Source organism: Xyrauchen texanus, chromosome 19 (genome assembly GCF_025860055.1).
Source record: "Xyrauchen texanus isolate HMW12.3.18 chromosome 19, RBS_HiC_50CHRs, whole genome shotgun sequence".
Classification (NCBI taxonomy): domain Eukaryota; kingdom Metazoa; phylum Chordata; class Actinopteri; order Cypriniformes; family Catostomidae; genus Xyrauchen; species Xyrauchen texanus.
The window spans coordinates 26549389-26576009 of NC_068294.1; the positions used below are offsets into that span (position 1 = coordinate 26549389).

The 26621-nt window shown below is 37.6% G+C and overlaps 1 protein-coding gene across 1 annotated transcript; it reads right to left on the reverse strand.

Annotated features, from left to right (window-relative positions):
- Positions 1 to 137: 137 nt before the first annotated feature.
- LOC127659855 (cullin-4B-like) lies at positions 138 to 24223 on the reverse strand. The gene is made up of 20 exons (XM_052149813.1): positions 23331 to 24223; positions 22740 to 22855; positions 15539 to 15642; positions 15204 to 15273; positions 14989 to 15062; positions 14698 to 14860; positions 14046 to 14135; positions 13741 to 13823; positions 13569 to 13636; positions 13368 to 13486; positions 13095 to 13287; positions 12875 to 12979; positions 12673 to 12783; positions 12476 to 12561; positions 12259 to 12366; positions 12056 to 12169; positions 11805 to 11910; positions 11430 to 11602; positions 11168 to 11320; positions 138 to 1423 (listed from the first exon to the last, which is right to left on the reverse strand). Exons 1-20 carry the CDS (start codon positions 23779 to 23781, stop codon positions 1328 to 1330), a joined length of 2583 nt encoding a protein of 860 aa, XP_052005773.1. The 5' UTR covers positions 23782 to 24223; the 3' UTR covers positions 138 to 1327.
- Between the last annotated feature and the right edge of the window lie 2398 nt (positions 24224 to 26621).

Below are 26621 nucleotides of genomic sequence, written 5' to 3' on the forward strand. Positions count from 1 at the left end.
GGATTTCACTTAACATGTTTACATATGTTTTAGCAGAATTACACTACTTATCCAATTATAATATTAGCCTAATCCCATATTTATTACTATAAATAAAAAAAATAAAAATAAAAATCTTCTTTCATGGTTGTTGCTACTCAAAACTTCTTTTTTGACCTATTTTTGATGTAAGCTGTGATTACTGCCAAATTAACAATGTCTTTGAGCTAACTAACCCTATTATTTATATATTTTTAAGTAGTACTGAACTGAATAAAAGGACAAGATAATGGAAACACATACAGTTGTTTATTCTGAGGCAATAAAAACAGGCATACTTTTTCCAGACACTGGACATCTGTCCACTTAAGTATATGATTTCTCAAAACACCACTGCCAAAAATCCACAGATCCAGTGATGCCACAAGGAGGAGTTTCTCAGTATATAAGCCTAATTGAGAACATAAGGAATATATATAAATGTGAAAACACTAGTTTGGTAAAACAGTGCTTGTTTGAAGTTTCTGGGGAAATAATTCAGTTCCAATGTAGTTGACAAGTGTCAAGCAAGAAATTAAGTTGTGTGTAAAATGTATATACAAAATAAAGAGGAAATGTGAAAAGGTATAAGCAGGGAGGGGAAAAGGAAGATGTACAAGTTAGTGTTTAGCAGCGTTAACATTTCTACAACAAAACAAGTGCTTGGTTTATCTAATCTTGGCACAATATGTGACATTTCCAATTAGTCTCAATTGTTCTATTTAGCAATAAATCACATTCACAGAACATAAATTGCTTGTGACCAACCAGCTGAATCTTCTTTTCATTGTACAAATTTATCAAACATTGGCAAAGGAAATTCTATTTTCAACGTTCATACACTGGCACCTAATATAACACTGAATTTGATCAATCTGGTTCTGGTTTTCTTTGCACAGGCAATACACCAATATGCTAGGTGACATTTGCATGTGATAAACCATGGGGGAAAAACATGGCAAAGGCAAAAAAAATAAAAAATAAAGCCACCGAATCAAGTCTGAAAATAAATAAATGTATTTTCTAATAGTTGCCTTGTACACTCAAATTAGTAATTTTTTGTTTAGAAGCATTTTAACAAAATAATTGTTTTTTATAAATCAGACATGACATTTAAGGGGGGGGCACCCTGACAAAGTCATGAAGAGAAAACGGATTCAGTTGTTGGTCAGTGGGATGAAGATGGTAATGTGAACAAAAACTGGAACAAGATGTTCCATGTGCAAAGGGAGGTAAACAACATCACAGAGAACAGCCTCCTCCTGTCATTTCTTCCATCCCTAATCTACCCCTTTTATTTTCTCGCTCTCTAAGCCACGTAGTTGTATTGATTTGGATTCTCCTTATCCCTCTCCATGTAGTCCCTGTCAATTAGTGACTCTATCCTCTTCTTCAGATCAGCAGGCTGGAAGGAGAAAAATATATATTATTGGCAGTGAAATGTTCTAGGCTGCAGAATGCGGTGATAAATTACATTTTTAATTAGTGCTAATCAGAAAACATTCTTCAAATTATAGAACAGTTATTTCCAGTCCATCAATTTGACTGGACAAGCAAAGTTCCAAGAGTGCTGATATTTAGTATAATAGCTCTAGGACTCTTCCGTTTGCTTTTCATGTGGAGTTCAATGCGGCGCTTGACGCTGATGTGAATCATGAATGTGACTTCACAATTGCTGCAGGAAAGCGGATAGCCAAAGTCTGTCGTAAGATTAATGTCGTGGAGGATGACAGTTTAAGGTATTTACTGCGCATTGCAATGAATATACAACCTATGGGGAGAATTAGTTTCAATTAAGCAAACTCCCACTTAGACTTTGTGAAACCTTTAATGTTACTTGAATTGGTGCCATTTTAATGCATTTCTATCTTTAACCTGAGGATGGCTTTGTTTGGAAAATGTTAATAAAGCATTACAGGTGAAACTCGAAAAATTAGAATATCGTGCAAAAGTTCATTAATTTCAGTAATTCAACTTAAAAGGTGAAACTAATATATTATATAGACTCATTACAAGCAAAGTAAGATATTTCAAGCCTTTATTTGATATAATTTTGATGATTATGGCTTACAGCTTATGAAAACCCCAAATTCAGAATCTCAGAAAATTAGAATATTACATGAAATCAATAAAAAAAAAAGGATTTTAAATACAGAAATGTCGGCCCTCTGAAAAGTATAATCATGCATATGTACTCAGTACTTGGTTTGGGCCCCTTTTGCATTAATTACTGCCTCAATGCGGCGTGGCATGGATGCTATCAGCCTGTGGCACTGCTGAGGTGTTATGGAAGACTAAGATGCTTCAATAGCGGCCTTCAGCCCTTCTGCATTGTTTGGTCTCATGTCTCTCATCTTTCTCTTGGCAATGCCCCATAGATTCTCTATGGGGTTCAGGTCAGGCGAGTTTGCTGGCCAATCAAGCACAGTAATACCATGGTCATTGAACCAGGTTTTGGTACTTTTGGCAGTGTGGGCAGGTGCCAAGTCCTGCTGGAGAATGAAGTCAGCATCTCCATAAAGCTTGTCTGCTGAAGGAAGCATGAAGTGCTCTAAAATGTCCCGGTAGACGGCTGCGTTGACTCTGGACTTAATAAAGCACAGTGGACCAACACCAGCCGATGACATGGCTCCCCAAACCAACACAGACTGTGGAAACTTCACACTGGACTTCAAGCATCTTGGATTGTGTGCCTCTCATTCTTCCTCCAGACTCTGGAACCTTGGTTGCCAAATGAGATGCAAACTTTTCTCTCATCAGAAAAGAGGACTTTGGACCACTGAGCAACAGACCAGTTCTTTTTTTCTTTAGCCCAGGTAAGACGTTTGACATTTGAAGCCCATGTCCAGGACCCGTCTGTGTGTGGTGGCTCTTGATGCAGTAACTCCAGCCTCAGTCCACTCCTTGTGAAGCTCCCCCACACATTTGAATGGCCTTTTCCTGACAATCCTCTCCAGGCTACGGTCATCCCTGCTGCTTGTGCACCTTTTTCTTCCACACTTTTCCCTTCCACTTAACTTTCTATTAATGTGCTTTGATACAGCACTTTGAGAACATCCAACTTCTTTTGCAATTTACCTTTTGAGGCTTTCCCTCCTTGTGGAGGGTGTCAATGATGGTTGTCTGCACAACTGTCAGGTCAGCAGTCTTCCCCATGATTGTGAATTCAACTGAACCAGACTGAGAGACCATTTAAAGGCTCAGGAACCCTTTGCAGGTGTTTAGCTGATTAGAGTGTGACACTTTGAGCCTACAATACTGAACCTTTTCACAATATTCTAATTTTCTGAGATTCTGAATTTGGGGTTTTCATAAGCTGTAAGCCATAATCATCAAAATTATATCAAATAAAGGCTTGAAATATCTTACTTTGCTTGTAATGAGTCTAAATAATATATTAGTTTCACCTTTTAAGTTGAATTACTGAAATTAATGAACTTTTGCACGATATTCTAATTTTTCGAGTTTCACCTGTATATTGTTAAATATTAGAAGGTACACATTGGTCTACACAAGTCATTTGTATTTGTAAAGCACTTTTTAGAAAAAGCATGCCTTAATGTATTAAATCCCCCAGTGATAAAACTAATGTGACTGAAAAAAAATTATTTGAGGAACCAGACCTCTGGTTTTACGATATATGTACATAATCCAATTAGGGTTGCAACGTATGAGATTTTCACGGTATGATAAGTCTCAGAAAATATCAAGGTATAAGGTATTACACAATTACTATTATCAGTGAAAACAGAAGGGTTATTTTATTAATTTATTTATTTTTGACCAAACACTTTATTATAATTGAAATTGAAACCGAAACCATTTCTTTTATTGAAGTATGTGTTACACTTTTAAGAATTATGTGGCGTCCACTCTTGGTACATATGTGTAAAAAAAAGTCTCCCTTTTGAAAATAAATAAATAGAAAAAATAAGAAAGCTAATAGAATTATAATAAACAGAATTATAAACATGATAAAAAATATAATGTAACTATAACATGTTAATTTGTTAGTTTACATGTTAGCATAGCATGTTAAATGAACTACTAAATGAAAAATAACATCAGCTGTGTGAGCTTTTAAAGTAATGTCCTATGATTATTAACAGTTAACATATACTGTAGGTGCACGACAGTGAGGCCAGACAGCTCCTGTCTGTACCTTTATCTCAGTGGTTCTCAACTGGTTTTGCTTCAGGACAGATTTTACATTGGACATCAAGTGTCGCCCTGCCATAGATTAAACATAACCTGTATTTAAATGTATCCTGGGTTGCATTTCCTTTTATGTTGCATAGTTTTGTTCATGGTTTTCCAGTACAAGGACATGCATCAAGTGACATTATTTTAGTTGATGATGTCAACAACAAAATCTACAGGAAGTTGTCTCTCCCCTTTTAAAAATTGAAGAGCATATTTACTTATATGACCCCATTATTATCCCGTTTGTTACCTAATATTACAAATTTATACCCATATTACACAGATGGAAAGGCTCCTCATTACCATGGTTAGGTCAGTGTGCTAGTCTTAAATAATAGTAATAAAAATAATAAATGTATTTATGAAAAATAAATACTAGCTAGTTAGATTAACATACAGGCGCAAAGGGACTTCAACGTTTCTAAATTGCACAAATAAAAAATGCATTTACATATTAATCTCTGGCTTGCTTTTGCTCGCATGTCAATGATTACCCCTCCGTGTCTCAATGACGCCGATATCTACTTTTATATTTATTTTAATCACGGAGAAGGTTTACCTGCAAAATTAGTAGCACCAAACACCACAAGCAGCCTCAAGAATGGACACAGAGTAGCCCTATAACACTTTTCCTTGAGCAAAATATTACACTACAGATCGCTAAATTTGTTCAAAGGGGAAAGCGAGACGTGCATGGTTGCCAGATTGCACAAAATAAGTATACCATTAGGCAGAATATTTCCAATTTGGGCAAGTATAAACCTCAAACTGGGGGTGTTTCGTCTCTTATCTGGCCACATTGAGCATGTTAAACGCTTGTGGAGACGTGTTAGGTCCCAATGCATGTTAACTGAAATATTCTATGAAAAATAAAAACGCTTTTATGATAAATGAGCCTGATCCAGTCCGCGGCACGTATGTTGCCCATGTCTGCTTTACATGGGCAACTTGATTAAGTAGATTATGATTAAATCTACGTCGGCCCCCAAAATATCTTCAATGGGAGAACCATGCTGTCCGCGACCCAGTCCGAATAGACCAGTTGAAAAAAACACTGCTTTAACACACACTCATGTCAGACCCCCTCGCCTCGCTTCTCTCTGACATTTTCTCCGCTGCGCGTGCGTTCGTGTTTGTCGCAAGTTGACGAGTCAGGCAGACAAGGAATAAAGGAGATGCGCAAGGGCATGTGAGATTCTCCGTCCGGTTGCATTTATTTTCCATACCGTAGATAAGCAAATGTACATTATGTTGGTATGATAACAGTCAATTTTCAAACCGTGGTATACCGTGAAACCGGTATACCGCTGCAACCAGGCGCGGATTTATGGCTGGGCCTGGGTGGGCATGACTGACAGGTGGCCCACCCAATCAGATTTAAAATTTTACATTTCAGATTCAATTTTTTTAAATTTTTAATAATAATTAATTAATTACTTATTTATTTAATTATAATAGTTTCTTGAGGACATTTAAATTTTAAAATATGTACAGTTGCTATGAAAAATAACTACAAAAGTTGATATGTCGGCATATCATGTGTCAGTCCAGTTACGCTATCACGCAACGTTAGCACCGACAGTTGGCAGTTACGTGCACCTTTAGGAAGTAGCGGGAACCTACCTAAGCTATGGCTAAACAGCTATCATTGACACTCTTTAAAAAAAACACGTCTAGATGATGACATACTTTTGGACCATGTCATACCTGAGGAGGAGGATGGTCGTGAGACACTTAATGGCTCTGGGAATGCCGGTGAAACTGCCGCATTTTTATCAAGTCATGCTAGCGTTAATGTTAACATGAAGGCTGACGCTGCACTCCACCGACACAGACCGCCACCAGCGTCAAAAGAGACAACCGCGATGCCATCAGATCTATCGGCATTGGAGGAACCTGCCACTCAGCCAAATCTGTCAACATTTCCAGCTACTGTTATAAGTGGAAAACCAGCTCATTCAACAGCAACTGGTATGAGAAATTCAAATGGATTGAATACAGCAAAGAACGGGATGCAGTGTTTTGCAAGGCTTGTAAACATTTTCCGGAGATGCACACAGAGTTTACTTTTATTAAAGATGGCTACAAGAACTGGAAACGTCTCAGAGAAGCCTGCGACAAACATGAAGCAAGCAAGCTCCATGCTATGGCGGTAACTAAGAAAAAAATCGTACATGGTCAGTCATGCACTGCAAAGCCGCGGGACAGTTTTGAACCAGCTGCATGGTGACGCCCCGACATTTGTGGAGCGAAACAGGGAGCATGTTAAAGTTCTGTTGGACATTGCCATGTTGTGTGCCAAGCTGGAAATCCCACTCCGAGGCCACAGAGAAACCGAGGATGCACTTAATAAAGGTAACTTCTTAGAGCTCTTCAAGTTCATGTCAAAATATGCTCCAGAAATTGAAAATACACTGAACAAGCTGCCCAGAAATGCCACCTTCATGAGCCACCACATCCAGGATGAGTTGCTTGAAGCTGCAGCATCGATCCTACTCCGTAAAATAAAGACTGAACTGCATGGGCAATATTTTGCCATACTTGCGGATGAGTATAAGGATTTAGCTAAACGTGAGCTGGTTGCAGTGTGTGTGCGATTCATACATGGAGGGATCATCAAAGAGCGGGCGGTGGGCTTTGTTGAGGCCGCAGATCTGTCAGCGCAAGGGATATCAAAGAAAATCCTGGAGGTCCTTCAACCACTTGAACTGGATCCTGCTCTCTGCGTCGAGTTCTGTTTCGATGGAGCATCGGTCATGTCGGGGCACAAGGGAGGGGTACAGTTTATTTTGAAAGAAACATTTCCTAAAGCCATCTATGTGCATTGCAACTCTCATCTGCTAAACTTGGTGCTTTGCACCGCCACTAAAGCGTCCGGACATGTAAGTACTTTTTTTGACACTGTGAATCAAATACACAGCTACTTTACCGGAGCCCATCGCCACTCTCGTTTGGTGGAGGTACAAAAGGAGATGCATCCCAACCGCCAGGTTATGGAGCTGGAGTGTTCGTGTGATACCAGATGGAGCTCAAAATCAGGGTCAGTGCATAAGATTTTGCAGTTGCTCGATGTACTACTGGAGACTGTGGCTGGATTTTCCGAAACTAGTGGACAAAGTAAAATCGAAGCAGACCAGCTGTTGCAGCAGGTGCAAACGAAAAAGTTTGTTTTCATGCTTTTAACGTTTTGCAAATTGTTTGAAAACAGCGATTTTGCCACCAAAGGGCTGCAGAGCTCAACGCTATGTGTGACGGACTGTATTTCACTTATTGAAACACTTAAAGCTACATATGCAACTTTCCGAGAGGATTCGAAGGGTGACTTTGTTGAGGTGCTCAGGCTGACAGAGGAGCTGATGGAAAAGCACGAGATAGCTAACTGGGACGCGGTTGCTTCTCGTGAACGCAAGCTGCCCTCAAAGTTTCATGACTCTGCTGTTACCACAACACTGTGAAAGACCTCGGCTGTCAGAAGCAATGAGGATTTAAGGGCCCTGTGGAACTGCATCATTGACCGACAGATAACAGAGTTAAACTGCAGGTTTAAAGACGACACCTACGGTGTAACGAGAGCCTCGGCCTCTTTCACACCTGGATCTGCCACTTTTGGAGTGAAAAACATTTTAAATGATCCGTGTGCTTTGTATGGCATTGACATTGCTGATGCTGAACATGCGGTATTCATCCAACACATCAGACGGAAAATGGATAAGGAGAACTTCCCCACATTAATGGAAGTACTGGATCGCTGCCCTGCCGACATTTTCCCCAACATCAATCGTTTGTTGAGGACCATCATAATACTGCCTTTAACATCCTGCAGCGTAGAGAGACTTTTCTCCGCAACAAACAGGATCCAAACGCGCCTGAGATCATCAATGCTGACAGGACGCCTGAACAACTTGGCACTTCTGTCGTTTGAAAGAGAACTTATTGACAGTTCGGATTATGATGACATAATCAACGTTTTCAACTCGAAGCCCAGGAGACTCCGCCTGGTTTAGAGCTCAGGTAGGCTGCTGTACAGCACTGTGTTTTTTTTATGCTGGCCCGCCGTGGCATTACTGCTTTTTCTGAAAGGATGACCTGATTCTGATACTAGGCTATTAAAACAAAGCCTATTCACGTTTAGTTTGGGTGTAGCAACTCTTTTAACGAGTTTTATGCAATGTTAGATCTGTTGCTGTTTATTATTTTATGTGGGGCATCATCTGCCATGCTGTTATCTGTGTTATTCTGCGGGGCGGCCCACTTTTTGTGTTGTAATGTTCACCGTCGTCTCCTGCTTTGGCATTTGTTATGTTTGGTGAATGCACTTCTGGCTCTGTTTCTCGAAATAAAGCTGAGTATATTTCCATAGCATACCTGTTTTTTCTGTCATGATTCCTTTTAAATACGGAGTCAGCTCGTTCTCCTGTGAATTTTTTTCTGCACGAGTCAGCCACAGCACGCTCTCCGTGCGCGCACTGACTTACCGTTGTGATAGTCTACATGCGCCATGCGAGTTGCGTGTAATGACAGATAGATGACCTTATGGTTTAAAGCAGGCGGGAGGGCTGACTGACATGAGTACAAGGAATAGGCCTATTTAAATTCACTAACGATCTGCTATAGCTGACATATTTATCAGGCGTGAATAAGCTTAAAAAACCGAGGCCCCTCCATATATTCACCAGGCCCACCTATTAATGACAGTCTGTATCCGCCACTGGCTGCAACCCTAAATTCAATATTACTAAGCGGCTTGAGAAAAAAAAACGATCAGCACACAATGTTTTTACCACACCCCCATCATTTAATTTAGCATATAAACATTACCGTCCTTATTACCGGCATATAACATTTGCACAAGTGTTGTGTTCATAGCCTTTTACATTTCAATGTCAAAAGCTGAGAATAAGTATCATGAAATTGCAAGTTCCTCACAGATTTTTGAATAAGCTTGTTTTTCTTAGGAGGGTCTTGCTCAGTGTCATGCTCTGTGTCATCTAGGAGAGGCTGGATGTTAAATGCAACTTTGCTGCTACTGATTCTGCCTCCGCAAATCCACCTATTTGCACGGTGATGTTGGCATAAATAAAACTACATGTTTGTGGCAAATTTGACAAGCTGTAACACTACAATATACTTGGCATTTGCGATCGATCATCTTACCAATGTACTGTAGACATGTTGCTCTGTTTAATCGGTTATCTCCCTTTATCTAACCTTAGATATCGGTGTCGGCAAAATCTATTATTGGTCGACATCTATTAAATATTGTTTTTTTTCTTACCCAAGATCGAAACAAATGCATTTTGACAGAAAAGGATGTATATATTGTCAAATTTCAGCATTTTCCAAATCCAAGATTAATCCTGGTTGACTATTAAAAAATGTATTCGATTCATCGGGATTAAAAAAAGTTAGTCGACTGACAGCACTAATATATACACTATATGTACAGTATCTCACAAAAGTGAGTACACCCCTCACATTTTTGTAAATATTTGATTATTTCTTTTCATGTGACAACACTGAAGAAATGACACTTTGCTACAATGAAAAGTAGTGTGTACACTCACAGTGTAAATTTGCTGTCCCCTCAAAATAACTCAACACACAGCCATTAAGGTCTAAATTGCTGGCAACAAAGGTGAGTACACCCCTAAGTGAAAATACTAATATATATATATATATATATATATATATATATATATATATATATATATATATATATATAGACACATATATATATATACACAGGGTCGGGGAGTAACAGAACAGTAATGGAATTACGTATTTAAAATACAAAATATTTGTTACTGTATTCCACTGAAGTTACAATTTAAATCATTGGTATTTAGACTACAGTTACATTCAAAAAGTAGTTTGATTACTGAAGAGATTACTTTGCATTTTATTGTAATTGAATATTTAGTCCTTTCAGTTGGAAAACATTTATACATACAAATGATGTGATCCAAAGTGAATCCAACCCGCATCTCAGAATAGCATTGAGATGATGTTCTTCTCTTCTCATTTGAACAGCAGTGAAAATTTTTCTTATGATGCGTTACATTCATTTCAGCAGAAAGATAAGTTTGAAGCTGAAGAAATAGAAATAAACCTAGTGTAACTTGTCAGCTTTATGCTAAGCTAAAATGCTATTTCTAGCCATTTTACATGCACGTTACCAGACACAAACTTATTTTTTATTAAGAAAATTAATGTTAGATGACCTTTGATATTAGCACATATATATAAAGATCCTTAAAAAAAGATCAATTTGATTTATTTTGATATAGAAACAGCATAAGATATTTAGATTTTTTTTTTAGAGAATGTATTTTTAATGTGTATTTTGTCTTACTGTACTGGCAGAGTTTTTATAGTCAAAACAATTAAAAAAAAAAATAAATAAATAAAAAATCAACCAGTGCTGAAGAAGTAATCCAAAGTATTTAGAATACATTACTGACCTTGAGTAATCTAACGGCATACATTATAAATAAAATTTTACAGCATGTATTATGTATTCTGTATTCTGTAGTGGAATACAATTCAAAAGTAACCCTCCTAACCCTGTGTGTGTGTGTGTGTGTGTGTGTGTGTGTGTGTGTGTGTGTGTGTGTGCGTGTGTGTGTGTGTGCGTGTGTCTGTATATACGCACGCAACCCGATCAGCCACAACATTAAAACAACCTGCCTAATATTGTGTAGGTCCCCCTCATGCTGCCAAAACAGCTCCAACCCGCATCTCAGAATAGCATTCTGGGTTATTGGCCAACTTACATCCCCATGGAAGTACATCTGCCAATAACGGGGAGAGGAAACTGCTCACGGAAATTTGTGATATTGCTTTATAGCTTGAGGCTAAAGCAAAATAGTGTTTTATCGGTCAACTTTTATGTACAATCACTATATTAAATTCACTATCAAATCACTACAATCAAATTTGACCTTACCTTGACTGGAAATTTTAGTTGGTTGTACACCTCAGAAACCAGAAGATTATGGCTGAGAGTCTTCCTCATTTTCATGATTCGAACAATGGCAGCATCGATTTGGTACTGACGGTCTTGAAATACTCTCTCTGTAGTGCTGGCTTGTTCTTCCACCTGTGAGGTACAGCAATAACCAATGAGACAGAGTACCAAGAACTCTCCAACACCCGATTTCTATGCTGCTTTGCACAACTAATCAAAGTGTCAGTGTGACAGACAGTACCGTCTCTTTCATCTGGATCTGGTTGATCTTAATCCTGAAGAGTTTGTGTTTGAAATCATCATTACATGAGAACTTGTCTCCATCTTCCACATCTTTGCTCTTTGGCGTTTTGGTAAGGACACGTGCCTTTCCACAGGCCAGAGACTGCAGGGTTCGCCTAAGCTCACCATCCTCTGCAAATATTCATTATTTTTATTATTTTTTATTATTATTTACCTGAGGTTTTCAATTTAGCATGATATTTGCTAACAAACACATATAAATTACATATAAAATGCTGAAAATCAGTATTGAATGTCAGAGTGGTTCTTAATTAAATTGTTATATAATCTTTACACATTTAAGGCAAAGGTTGCTTGACACATCCATCCATACCTATGCCTGTAGCCAGTTTGATATCCTCCAGAGAAAACTCCTCCCCTTCATTAAACATTAGCAGAACTAATGTCTGAAACAGTGACACCTGCAGCTCTTTTTTGCCCTAGGAAAAAGAAAAAGTTCCCTTACATATTTCATAAAGCCTTTTGGAAAGGATGCAGTTTTTTTTATCTTAAAATCTTTGTTTATATTATATCAGCTAATAGTTTTTCATCGCCAATTGCTTTTCACAATAAATTCTGCATTACTTCTTTGAATTCAGCCTTTAGCACACAATGTCCTAATGTTGATTGCCACTGTAGTTTCCGCCCACTGTGTTTGCCCAGGTAAAACGTCTTGAAAATCTCCTGTAATCTAACCATCTGGAGAGTAAAGGGTGATAAAAAGGTAATATTATTACTGCTTTGATGAAGTAATCAGACCTGGGTGTTCAAAATTTATCAGAACAGACCTCTGGAGGCAGATGTACTTCCATGGGGATGTAAGTTGGCCAATAACCCATAGTGAGAATGTTCACAGTCAGCTCGATGTTTCCGGGGATATTTTGGCATTGGATGTGCTAATACGGAGATTCAAAAGGAGGAGACGTTTGAGAAATCTAACCATAAAAATAAAATAAAAAAAACAATAGAAAAAGGTACATAAGTAGAAATAAAAGCTATCATTACTTGTTTGAACTGCACCATAATGTCTTTTGAAAGCTCCATGTCTTTGAACATTCCTTCAAGTTTACTGGTAAATGCAGCTCCACATTCTGAAGGACAAAGATAATTCAGTTTTTACTGTGCAGTCTGTTGAGGCATCTGTCATCATGATGGGATGGTTTAAAAAATAAATAAATAAATAAGCGAGAAATGTAATTTACCATGTTTCAGTTTTGACAGCATTGATTTCTCTGCATCTACAGAGGCACTCTTTCCAACCAGTAACCTCTTTGCAAGGTCTTTCTTGTAGAAGGCCTCAAAAACATCTTTGCCTTAAAATGAAAAATGAGTAAGTCTTTCTTCAGTCAAAAATGTAAACCCTTCTAGACCTTTGAAAAGGAGCATTAATTTAAAATGTCTTACCATAAATAAACCTGAAAATGATCATTATCTTGTCCAACATTTTCTCAAGCTCCTCATCAGTTGCTTCCTTGTTTCCTGCACGTAGCTTTGAATCCACATATTTTGCTATACAACATAAATCATATCATCAATTAATTTTTACTATTCTCCTTGATCCAATCAGCTGCAAGCTCTTGAACAATACAACTCAGTAATTGGTGGGGAAAGTGTGATAACTGACCTATGAGCTCTGCAGGTTTGTTGGGCCGTTTGTTGATGAAAGTCTCAAAGGCCTCCTTCATACCATTTACAAACTTCTCATTCTTCATGAAACATACGTCAATGATGTGATCGACTTTATCCTTGAAATCCAGAAGCTCCTGGACCATTGTCTTGTCTTTCTCAGGGTTGATGACAATTGTGCTTCCAAAGGCCTGAGGCATAAAAAAAAGTCTTGCAACCAAGTGTACATAAAACCCAGAACTGTTGTGTACCAAACGGGTCCCAGTCCTACCTTGATGTACTCTATCCAATGCTGCAACAGAACTTGCACTCCCCCCCTCACACGACTAAAGAGCTGATACAGCAGAGACAGATCCTGAATACGGTTCTCATCCAGCAGGTTATTCAAACCTAGGATTTGAGAAGAAAACAACTGCTAAATGGACCCCAAACCACAGCATTGTTAACTATACAAATAGTGTGAGTGTGATACCTTTCTGAAGTATTGCAGTGAGGTGTTCTCCAAGCAATTGCTTTTCTACTGTGGCAATAAGGGGTTTTCTACAAAGACAAACGTATATAAACATCACTCACAAATTGAGCTTTTTCGCAAAAAAATAAGGACCCCGTTTTCTGTATGTTAGACATATTATCTGTATACTTACTGTGTGCTCTGGTCCAAGTATGTGATGACTCTGTCTGCCTCCTCTTCCAGTCGTTTACTGACATGATGAAGATACTGTGGTACCTGCAAAGACAATATGTATTATGTTACGCATAAAAAAACTGAAATGTTATCTTCCTAAATTAGGTAAATACACAGAATGCCAAGCCTGGTTTGTAGCAAAACATCAGTTACTTCCATTTAATGAGACATACCAATACTTAATTGCTCCCAGACAAGCTCAGGTAATAAAGACATTTCCAGATAAAGCATAACATAATTCTGTTCCCCTGATGTAAAACTCACCTCTCTCTCCTGCATGAGCGTCTGGCCCTCTGCAGCATACAGCCGATTTGTCTCCTCCAGGAAGCGCTGCTCAAATGAATCCTGATAAATCTGTCAAAAAAGAAGCAACGGTGCAATTACATCCATTCCATGTGCACAATAACAGCCTTGGAAGACATAATTCAAGGGTTGAATGATTTGAGTCATAAAATTGTTATTGTATTGTTTTACAAAAAAAACAACTGTGGGCATTAAACTGGATAAAGATATTGTTGTTTACTTTACCATGCTCATAATCTTCTACTTAAAGCTGAAGTATGAAACTTTTTCAGTGTTAAATACGCTCTCCTTTCCCAGCTTAATATGCAGAAACAACTTAAAGCCATATATGGTTTAATTTTATCAAAATATGTAAACACTGTGCCCTATAAAAACTATAGTTATCAAGACAATTAGCCTATGAATGGCTTACCTATTGTTGTCTCTACATATTAAGCTGGAATATAAGTATACTTATATAGTTACATACTTCAGCTTTAACTTTTATTCATGCATTAAAATACACAAAAGAAGTCACAAAAAGAGACTTCTCACACGAAAAACACATTTTCTCACTTTATGCAAAGAACTGAGACCAAGGTTGTACAAAAATTAGAAAAGCATGAGACCTAACCTGCAGATCTGAGAGCATGCTCAGTAGACTCCTCAACAGACTGCGGTCTACAGCCTCCCCGCTCCGCTCCCTTTCAATAAGAAGCAGTATTCCATCAATTGTCTTACTTTGCACCTTCAGGTCGCTGATGATATAAAAACGAAACAACTCCAAACCCATGTCCCTGAAGATGAAACACAAGTGTATCTTTAATTGCCAGTGGCAGGAGGAGAAAGGAACAGGTAGTAAGACAGCATGAGTGAATCATCCAATATTATAGGTCAAACTTTTTTAGCAAAAAAGGACACATACCAAATTGATGGCAGCATTGAATTTTGTAAAACATACGTGCGATCCAAAAACAAAAATATACTCCTAATCATGATCTAGAAGAAAAGAAAATGGAAATGGGTGAAGCAGCAGTATTCATTTTAAATAGTAAAGTCATTTTCATCAAATAGTATCTTTCTTCACACATGTTCACAACAATTAAATTATACCATGTCTATTGAGATTATTTCACTAACCATTTGTCTGCAATGATCTTGCCAACATTTGTCTATTTTCTTCAGGAATAGTACACTGTCTAGGGCATCCGTAGAGCAAGCGTTAAGAAATAGTTGCAGAACAGGAAAAAAAGGGTTTTCTGTTTTGATAGTATACATTTCTGATTATGTACAATCAATGACAATCACAGTTCATATATTAGCTCATATGTTCTCAAATTGTTGATGTGCATCCTAGGCAGGACTGTTCTTACTACTTGTTGCTTCCATGGCTGTTCAAGTGCTATATGATGCAAGGAATACTTTAGTAATACTGTTAAAAATGCAAGATAAATAAATTGGGATTAAAAGGATATTCTCTGAACTGGTCAATATGTGCCTTGATATGGTCTTCACAGACCACTCTGAGCTGTTTATAGAGCTTGGCAGATATCTTATGGGAGCACAGGTTTTCAACAGCCTGAAAGATAAAAACAGTAGATCCTGTGAACAGGATATCATTCTCTTCTTGAAGGGATAGTGTGTCTTCATTTACACACCATCATGTGTGTCATACTAGTCATACATCACCAAATCACTATAATTTCCTTTCTTCTGTGGAACACAACAGGTGTTGTTAGGTAAAATGTTAGTCTCAGTCCTCATTTCTTATTAATTGCATTTTTTTTTCATACACTACAAGTGAATGGTGATTATGGCTGGGCAATATGACGATATATATCATGGAGATGATATAAAGTGTCAATCAACAGAGATTTTGCTATATCGCAATATGTAAATATCAATGTACGCAGCGTGGGCTTATCCATTAATGGGCAGGTCTTCACATGAGACAGAGTATTTAAGAAACATGGATAGGGTTTATATGGCATTAAATTATGGCAAATTCAAATGACATTCATCTCATGTTCGGCACTTCATAAGCACTTAATATGCTTCTCATATGACATGCTCATCTGTTTTTCATGGGAGTGTCGAGTGCGCTACCTCTGGAGCACGCAAGAGAGTAAAAGCCCAGCAGGCTTCCCCGCTTTTACAGGAGAGCACAGAGTGGGTTCACTCACACTACTCAATCAATTTTGACCCAGGACAAACTCTGACATTTCCAAAGAATGGGATGACTCCCAAACAAGTCAAGAATATGAAGGAACTTGTTATTTAAACAAGTTTGATATCTGTGGTGCGGTTCACAAAAGCCAACATGGAGAAGAAAAACGTAATCTGCAAACTGTGTCACAACGATCATCACTCGTAATACAACCCCAATTTCAAAAAAGTTGGGACAGTATGAAAAATAAAAACAAAAAGGAGTGATTTGTAAATTATATTCACCCTTTGCTAAATTGAAAACACTACAACTACACATATGTTTTCATTGTGAATTTCATTATTTTTTAAATGTATAGCAATTTCAGATCAGATGATTGCAACATGCTCCAAAAAAGTTGAGACAGGGGCAATTTTAGACTAATAACAATTTGACGAGTTAAAATAACAAGACGATGTGAAACAGGAGATTTTGAACAGGTGAGGCAATCGTGTCATAGTATACAAGGAGCCCACAAAAACAGCCTGGTCCTTCAAGAGCAAGGATCGTTCAAGTCTTGTCAATTTGCCAACAACTGCTTAAGCAAATAATCCAGCACTTTGAGAACAATGTACTCCGAAGACAAATGGGAAGGATTTGGGGCATTTCACCCTCTACAGTGCACAATATTGTTAAAAGATTCAAGGAATCTGGTCAAATCTTGGTGCGTAAAGGGCAAGACGAAAACCACTTCTGAATGCCTGTGATCTCTTATCCCTCAGACGTCCCCCAAACACAGCATTCATCTGTAATGGATATCATGAACATGGGTTTGGGATAACTTTATTAAACCATTGTTAGTCAACACCACTTGCCTCTGCATCCTCAGATGCAAGACTTCACTATGCAAAGCTGAAGCCCTATAACAACACTATCCAGAAGCGCTGCCGACTTCTCTGGGCTCGGTCTCATCTTAGATAGAAAGTAGAACAGTGGAACTGTGTTTTTTGGTCTGAAGAGTCATTTCAAAAAGTTTTTGAAAAACAAAGCCGTCGTGTTAGCCGGGCCAAAGAGGAAAAGGCCCATCCAAGCTGCTATTAGCGTCAGGTCCAAAAGCCAGTGTCTGTATGGGCCACGGTGTGACAGTACCCATGGCATGGGTAACTCGCACATCTGTGAGAACACCATGAATGCAGAGAGTAGGGCTGGGCGATATGGAGCAAAAAATATATCTCGATATATTTTGCTATATCTCGATATACGATATATCTCGATATCTTTACAGGAAAAATACCCCCCAAAAAAAAAACTACTGCAAAAACAAATATGCCAAATACCACAGTCCTTTTTTATTAAAGTGCAAAGAGGTAGGCAGTTCACGTAAGAACAAAGTGCTTCTTATTATTTAACTGTAAAATAAAGGAAGAAATACATATAGCCTTTTCATTCAAAAATGAAACAACTCAACTCAAGGTAGGCAGTGCATATATAAGAACAAAGTGCTTCTACGACATTTAAGAAAAAAAATCCCTGATTACATAAATAATAATAATTTAACTGTAAATTAAAACAAATAATACATATTGCCTTTTCATTCAAAAATAAAACAACTCAAGCTCATCTTTGCATTAACTCTGTTGTCGCCATCAACAAATAGCCAAAAAACAAGTTTGCTATAAGCTTTGGTTGGCACCAACTTTCGGCATTCACGGCAGTAGACATCTGTCTGCTGTTCATCCGACGCCTTAAAACTGAAGTATTTCCATATAATGGAGCCAGTTGTCCTTTTTTTTTAGACGAGTTCTGCCTCCGGGCTGGTTGCGGGCGACGCCATGTTGAATGAGACAACACGCGAAGGGAGGGGGAGCAAAAGCAAGGAGACGGGGGCGAGCGGAGGCGGGAGCGAGCACAGCACAGAGAAAGCAAGCGAGCAAAGTGGCGAAATCAGAATTGAATATAAACAATATATCGATATATACGATATGTCAAAATTCATATCGTGTTTAAAAAATATCTCGATATATTTTAAATATCGAGATATCGCCCACCTCTAGCAGAGAGATATGTACACATTTTGGAGCAACATATACTGCAACACCATCTTTTCCAGGGACGTCCCTGCATTTTCCAGAAGGACAAATTCAAACCACATACTGCCCAGGTTTCAAGTCCATGGCTGTGAAAGCAGAGAGTGTGGGTGATAGATTGGCTTGCCTGCAGTCCTGACTGGTCTCCAATTTATTGCCCGACCGATATATCGGTCTCGGCATATGTTTACCGATATGCACAGATATGAAAACTATTTTTCAGAACATATAATGCAGAAAACAATGCTTTAGTCATCATGTAGTGTGTCCACCAGATTGCTCCAACTCCATTGTTAACAGAACTGACTCTGAGCTGACAGTGGCTCTGCAGACATGGTGGAGTTAAGCGGTGCGGAGCTGAGCGGTGTCTTCTCAGAAAGTTGCTAACGGTTTGTGAAATACATACTGGAAAGTTAACCCTCTGGGGTCGACGGAGGTGCCGGCTTGTCCTGCTGGATTTTTTCATCATTACAGCGGAAACAACTTAAAATACTCCATCATTTTGGCGATAAGTGTAAGGCATCATTAGAGACTTTAAAGGATCTACTTTTATTTGTGTACACTCACAATAACAACAAAACCTTGTGCTTTTGTAAAATATGAACAAAAATGAACTGAAACTTCACGAATACTTATCACACAAACATGAAATATATGTCTAAAGAAAGCTTAAAATGTCTACATTTAAATAAAACCATTCAAATTTAAAACAAATATTATCCTGCAATATAATCCGTATGAAACAAAGTGATGTAAAGTTTCTCCTGGCACAGCTAATTATCCCTAATGTGATCACACCCACGGCAGAGGGCGCTATTCATATGTTAATGTGCTGAGACGATCAATGCAAATGGTAAACGCCCCCGACTGTGCCTTAAAAACATCAAGATCATTAACTTTTCTGCGCGTTTGGAAGATGGCACGATGCACAGGTGAGGAAGCTCCTGGATAGTGACAAAGATTTAACATTTTCCATAGAAAAAGAGCGGGAAGTTTGCATTTTGTAGAGTGATTTGATCCAGCAGAGGATACAATTTCAGATGAGTAAGTCATTTAGTTTTACTTACATTAGTTGACAAGCTATTTGATATAAACATGTACATAGTTTCCTAGTGTGACTGTTTCCAGACATCTGTTCAGGTGTAAAATGCACTTTAAATATGCCCATATTAGAAAATCAGCATATTATAATGATTTCTAAAAGATCATGTGACACTGAAGACTGCAGTAATGATGCTGAAAATTCAGCTTTCATCACAAATTGCATTTTACAATATATTCAAATAGAAAACTGTTCTTTTAAATTGTAAGAATTTACTGAATTTTGGATCAAATAAATACAGCCTTGGTGAGCAGAAGAGACTTCTTCTAAAACTTTTAAACAGTAGTGTAGGTCTAAAATTTGTAAGTCTTTATGTAAAGAAAATGTATTGTCAGATTACTTCTAATTTAACGTGATTTTGATCATTAAGTCTCCTCACATTCATTCTCTTTCTGTCACATTCCTCATTGATAGGCCCAGGGGAGAGGTCTTTGTCTCTTCAGGTGTGAATTACATCAATATTCATGATAATTCACGCCTCCTCACACATGTCTTTTCTAACACTAAAAGTGTCTTACCAAAGTTAAAGTACTATATTGTTTTGTATGAATGAGTGATCAGGATGGTTTTCACATCATTTTGTAGCAAAAACTCTAGGCTACAAGATCCAGTTCTCAAAAGTATTGTGGACAAATGCTTAGTATGTGTTGTATAGCCTTACATTAATGACTTAACATTTGTGTTTTTTTCAGAAGCCACGCATAAACTTTATTTTCTCCAAAATACAAACATGTAAATACATGTTGCTCACATATTATTGTAGCCCAGTTTGTGCTGAATACAGTGTTATCAGACATTCGCCATTAATGTGTTTTTAAGCAACTGAAAAAAAGGGCCCAAAAACACCCTCAGACCCCAGAGGGTTAATAAACAATGACCCCATCTCCATGAAAACGAGCTCATAGCTAACCACATGGCAACTTTCATTGCTTGTCAGCTGAGTGGAAGCTAATGTGTAAACATGTATTCACCAAAATGTTTTGTTCAGGATTCAGTCTGGTACCCCCTTCAACCGAACAATTCCAGTCATTGCATTTATAAAATGTAATATTTAAAAGTCTAGTTTCCCCTGAACTTGTTTAGCAGAATACGGTGTAACACTGCTGCCTCTGTTTATCTCTTGTCAGGTATAAATGCTTCTTGTTTTACGACCTGCCAATGACTGACTGGCATTATTAATCTAGTCAGTTATACTAAACAGTACTGAGGTTAATTTAGCTATTTATTTAATTTGTATTTATTCTTTATTTTAATGGTCAGCAACTGACTGATAATTAACATACTGTACTGATGTTTAAGCTATTTACTGTATTTTTATTTATTCTATATTTTCTCAGTGTTCATTTATAAAATATGTTGACAATGTATAATAATAATGTCAAATATTCTTTGATAAAAAATATATTTTTTTAAGAAAGCAGCCTTCTGAGTACCTTTGCATAGTCATATCGATGCAAAATCAGTGAACACATATAAAAGGTCTGTTTTCATTCCAGCCCAAAATTAACTATATAAATTCATTTAAGTGAATTTTCCCCCTCTAAAATCGGTATTGTTTGGGCTTTATTCCAATTGTGAATGTGTGGCGCATAATGAAGCACACCATACGGCAATGAAGACCCTGTACAATTGTGCAGCTAAAGACCTATAAAATTCCATGTTCTAAACTTAAACTTGTGCCTTCATTGCCCAAATGCCCTTTTTTATTTTAAATTACTGTACATTAAAAAAACAAGGAAATCCACAAGGAAAAACATTTAATGTGTAGTTATAGTGTTTTCAATATGGCAAAAGGTGAATATAATTTACAAAATAACTACTTTTTGTTTTTATTAGCATTTTTCATACAGTCCCAACTTTTTTGGAATTGGGGTTGTATAAGCAATTTTTTTTTACCTCAAATGAATCATGCAAAAGAATATTATGAATATCAAAAGATGCGCTCCGAACGAATGTCATTATTTTTGTTTAGCTTTTTTGCGAGAAGGGTTAAATATTTCTTTAATATTTATTTCTGCAAGTGTTTACAAAATTTGGGATATTTTCTTTGAGTATTATATTTTTGTTGGATTTTTTAATGTATTTTTTTACTTCTATTCTTTGTTGCATTGCTTTGCGAACATCTTGAGTTTCTTGATAAGCTTATGAAAATAGTAAGAAGAATATTGGTCAAACAACATATCAGACTGAAATGTGGCATAATTCGAAATTTTGCATTGTTGTAAGAATGAATTAAAACCAAGTTGAGTGTGGGGTTTTTCCATTTTATTTGTATTTTTTTACTTTTACGATTGTCAAGTTCCAAATCAAGAGGAAATTATATGAGAGGCAATATTTTGAAGTATTTAATTCACACACTGGATTATCAGAGTCCGAATTTCCACCTTTCAACTGAGGAAAGTGCAACGGAATGACACTTTATATCGGATATCTAACTTGGAAACTCAAGCGGAAATCTTCCATTAATTTCATCGCGATGCAAGTGTGCGTTACGTCACGCAGGGCAGGGACGTTTAGTCAGTGACAATCATTCACTTTTATGAAATAATATCCATTAAGGAGTCAAAGTTCTTCCTTACAATGATAATAAAGCGCGTTTAGCAAAAGTTTTGCAGAGACAGGTGTTCAAAACACAGTTAATATACTCTTTGTCATGATTATATATTTATATATTTTTTTATATTTATGCATTTGGCAGACACTTTTATCCAAAGCGACTTACAGTGCACTTATTACAGGGACAATCCCCCTGGAGCAACCTGGAGTTAAGTGCCTTGCTCAAGGACACAATGGTGGTGGCTGTGGGGATTGAACCAGCGACATTCTGATTACCAGTTATGTGCTTTAGCCCACTACACCACCACTGATAATCAATGTACCCTCAAAGTCACAACGTAATCAATCTCAAAATTAAAAAATAAGCTCCCTTTTTGACACATTTGTATTTAGTTGTCAGGTAATTGTCACTGGATTTTGAATTAAGTGAAAAGTCACATCATGCGTGATCACCATCGATCATCGTTTTCATGATCGATCATTGCTGCCACGTCTGAGTACTCATGCCCATCCCTAATATTAACTAATCTTAATTGATTTTCATAAAAATGTACTATGTTGTGATATATATCATTATTGCAATATAAAATTAATCATATTGTGATATTAGCTTTTGGTCATATCGCCCACCCCTAATGGTGACTGAGTCTGTTACAGTTTTGTAACAACATGCAAGTGAGTAAATGATGACAGAACTTTTTTGGGAGCACTTTTACCCGTTTACTAAATGACAATATGAATAGAAAAAAAATATGAGCAATATTCACATTAAATGTATATCCTACCTGATAGAGCTCCTCTAGATTGTACTTTATTGAAGTACTCTTCTGTATGGCCTCCACTGCCTCCTTCAGCTTCTGCCAGGTCTCATTTGTGTAGTTCTCTGGTAATTTTGGCTTTTCTGATAAAGTACACATTCAAAACAAAGATTACAGGAAAGGGATTTGTGGTTAAAAACAGTAACGGTGCAAGAAATATAGTGTGCTTCAGACAAATCAGATTGTTTTATTTTCTTTTGTTTTTGTTTAAATGAAGGAGTAACACGTTATCCAAAAATAAAAAGTTATTTATTTATCCAAAGTTATTTAACAAACTCTACATACAGAACAAAGTTAAGGCAAGACATTTAATTTTGTAAAACTGTGATTCAAGTTGTTTACGCCTTTTGAATACAAGCGATAATGCATCTAAACCGTTTGAGCTACCTACATAGACAGCATTTGTGGCCATCAAAGGCGGTTCGATGCGCGTAAATGCTGTCTAGGTAGTCAGCTCATTGTGTTTTCAAGCAGAGCAATGGTGTTTTCAAAGATGAAAACACAAGATGGGTACAGACACCACATGGAAGATGAAAACGCTCCTCGCACTTTCACTACCTTTAAAGTTCTTGATAACAAGTTTTTTTGCAGCACCGGGTTTATTGTTGGAGAAGGTGGCGGAGCCCGCAGACTTGGTCAGTCCGTTCGCGTGATGATCTACACCTCCGGACAGAAACGAGTTTTTCGCTTTTGAACACGATGCAGCGGGGATACACGACTCTTCGGCCATCTTCACATCCAGTCCGATCAAATCCACCTCGAACCTCAACTTCTTCTGGATGTGCTGCTGTGCAGAAGTGGGCGAGCAGGACGTGGTGGTTGTGGAGGAGGAATTGCAAATGGCTTTAGGAGACAAAGATATTGAATCAATGTCCTCCTTATCGGAACTGTTTATTTTCCTCTTTTTAGAAGATGTTAAGCTACTGTCGTTGTAAACATCAGAAGCTGCCGGTCTGGGCTCTTGGGCTGGCGGTGGGGCATTAGGGGAAGGTAAACCTGTTGGAAACATTAAAAAAGAAATTCTAAATCAAATAGCAAGTCTACTAATGCTACGATCCCGAGAGTGGATGCTTTATATTCCTCGGTCGTGGAAAGTCCAACCTCACGACTCCGTGTTCGAATAAGGAGAAATGAGGATAAATGGAGAAGTGTAGACCCCACTTGGACCCTCTTCTTCGTTCTTGTTATTGCCAGCAGAGGAAAGATGGTTGAATACTACTTCCTCTCTCTCGAGCACACTCCTGTGCAGTGCACAAAGTCTATTGGATTTACAACTCCTTTTCACCGAAGGATGTTTGTGTTAAAACATTCTGCTGGACGTTGTCTTTCTGCTCGAGAGATAGCTTTGTGATTTATGTTTGAGGAAAAGTCTGCGGGGAAATAATAACTTCTCGAAAAGGCGACGCTGACCCACCGGAAGTACTTGCGACCGTTGCTGCGCGCACTGCGCAGCTGCTGTTGAGTCGTGTTGGTTAAGCAGAAGGCTTGAGATCGAACATAGGGAGGCGCCAAAACACCAAGAACAGTCGATTTTTATAACGCTCAGTTCTTAACAACAAAAAGTAGTCAGGGGTAAATAAAAAAAAAAAAAACACTGAACACACACACACGGCCTTAATGACACAAAAATCATAAAAGCAATTTAAAAAAAAATTTTTTTATTGCTTTTCTGTTAGTACTTTGATCATTAAATTAGTTTCCCGTTTCGTTAGGAAGAACTGAAAAAAGGCTTTTTGGAAGCCATTTTATAGGAGATTTCCTTTGTCTTATTTATGACTAATATTTATGATGCAATAACAATACCTTTTCCCAGTAAACAGCACCAACTATGGCTACTTCTTTTTTAAATCAGGGAGCGCATAGACTTACTGTTGTTTTTCACTTGCAAGAAACACATTTTTGTGTCAACCGGATTGATTAAAGACACACTCTGGCTGTAGACTAAAAATGCCCAGGGCCAGAAAAAAAAAATTATATATAAAAATCCTTTGTACTAGTGGCAGTGATTAATTTTAACAGGACTATTTTTTTTTTTAAGTATTACTGTTATTGTTGTTGTTTTTTATCACTACAATTATTAATACTACCATTTTATGATGTTTGGCATTATCTTGACATTTTACTTGAATTGTATATATATATATGGATTAGAACCTTTAACCTCTAATTAATTACCACTAGACCACTCATTCAGACTTATCTTGTCAATCATCTGTTGTTTGCTTAATTTAGCTGTCATTATTCTATCATGCTTGGTGTTATATTGTCATTTATATGGATGCTTTTGTATGTACCTATGTGTGTGCATGTATACAGTTGAAGTCATAAGTTTACATACAATTAGGCTGTAGTATTTAAAACTCATTTTTTTAACCCCTCCACAGATTTCAAATTAGCAAACAGATTTGTCAAGTCGTTTAGGACATCTACTTCGTGCATGACATGAGTAATTTTCCCAACAATTGTTTACAGACTGATTGTTTCACTATTCCAGTGGGTCAGAAGTTTACATACACTGTACACTTTACAAAGTTAACTGTACATTTAAGCAGCTTGGAAAACTATCAGAAAATGATATCAAGCCATTTGACAATCAGCAAATTAGCTTCTGATTGGAGGTGTACTGAACTGGACCTGTGGATGTATTTTAAGGCCTTTTAAACTCAGTGCCTCTTTGCTTGACATCATGGGAATATCAAAAGTAATCAGCCAAGACTTCAGGAAAAAAACTGTGGACCTCCACAAGTCTGGTTCATCCTTGGAAGCCATTTCCAAATATCTGAAGGGACCACGTTCATCTGTATTCGCAGGAGTAGGAAGAAGACACATCTCCAAGAGATGAACGTAGTTTGGTGCGAAAAGTGCAAATCAATCCCAGAACAACAGCAAAGGACCTTTTGAAGATGCTGGAGGAAACAGACAAGTATCTATATCCACAGTAAAACGAGTCCTATATCGACATTACCTGAAAGGATGATTAGCAAGGAAGAAGTCACTGCTCCAAAACTGCCATAAAAACCAGACTACAGTTTGCAAGTGCACATGGGGACAAAGATCTTACTTTTCAGAGAAATGTACTCTTGTCTGATAAAACAAAAGAACACCATCACAACCGTGATGCATGGGGGGTGGCAGCATTATGTTGTGGGGGTGCTTTGCTACAGGAGGGACTGGTGCACTTCACAAATAGATGGCATCATGAGGAAGGGAAATTATGTGGATATATTGAAGCAGCATCTCAAGACATCAGCCAGGAAGTTAAAGCTTGGTCGCAAATGGGTCTTCCAAATGGACAATGACCCCAAGCATACCTCCAAAGTTGTAGCAAACTGGCTTAAGGACAACAAAGTCAAGCTATTGGAGTAGTCATCACAAAGCCCTGACCTCAATCCGCTAGAAATTTTTGGGAAGAACAGAAAAAGTGTGTGCGAGCAAGGAGACCTACAAACCTGACTTAGTTACACCAGTCTGGAGGCATGGGCCAAAATTTATTGTGAGAAGCTTGTGGAAGGCTACCCAAAATGTTTGACCCAAGTTAAGCAAATTAAAGGCAATGCTACTAAATACTAACAAAGTGTATGTAAACTGCTAACCCACTGGGAATATGATGAAAGTAATCAAAGCTGAAATTGACAATTCTCTACTATTATTCTGACATTTTACATTCTTAAAATAAAGTAGTGATCCTAACTGACCTAAGACAGGTAATGTTTTCTACAATGAAATTGTGAACATTTTTGTTTAAATATATTTGGCTAAGGTTTATGTAAACTTCTGATTTCAACTGTCATCTAACCCTGCAGTGACAAAGGCAGGTTTCCGTTCTATGACAAATCGAATGGATAATAC

Bases quoted from the DNA above. Each gene is read 5' to 3' on its own strand.
- LOC127659855 (XM_052149813.1), bottom strand. From the start codon at position 23,781: ATGTTTCCAACAGGTTTACCTTCCCCTAATGCCCCACCGCCAGCCCAA. The intron at 12,170-12,258 runs GTCTGTTCTGAT...TTTACTCTCCAG, and splicing joins AAGTACATCTGCCTCCAGAG to ATGGTTAGATTACAGGAGAT. The intron at 1,424-11,167 runs GTAAGGTCAAAT...TTCTCCTTCCAG, and splicing joins AACTAAAATTTCCAGTCAAG to CCTGCTGATCTGAAGAAGAG.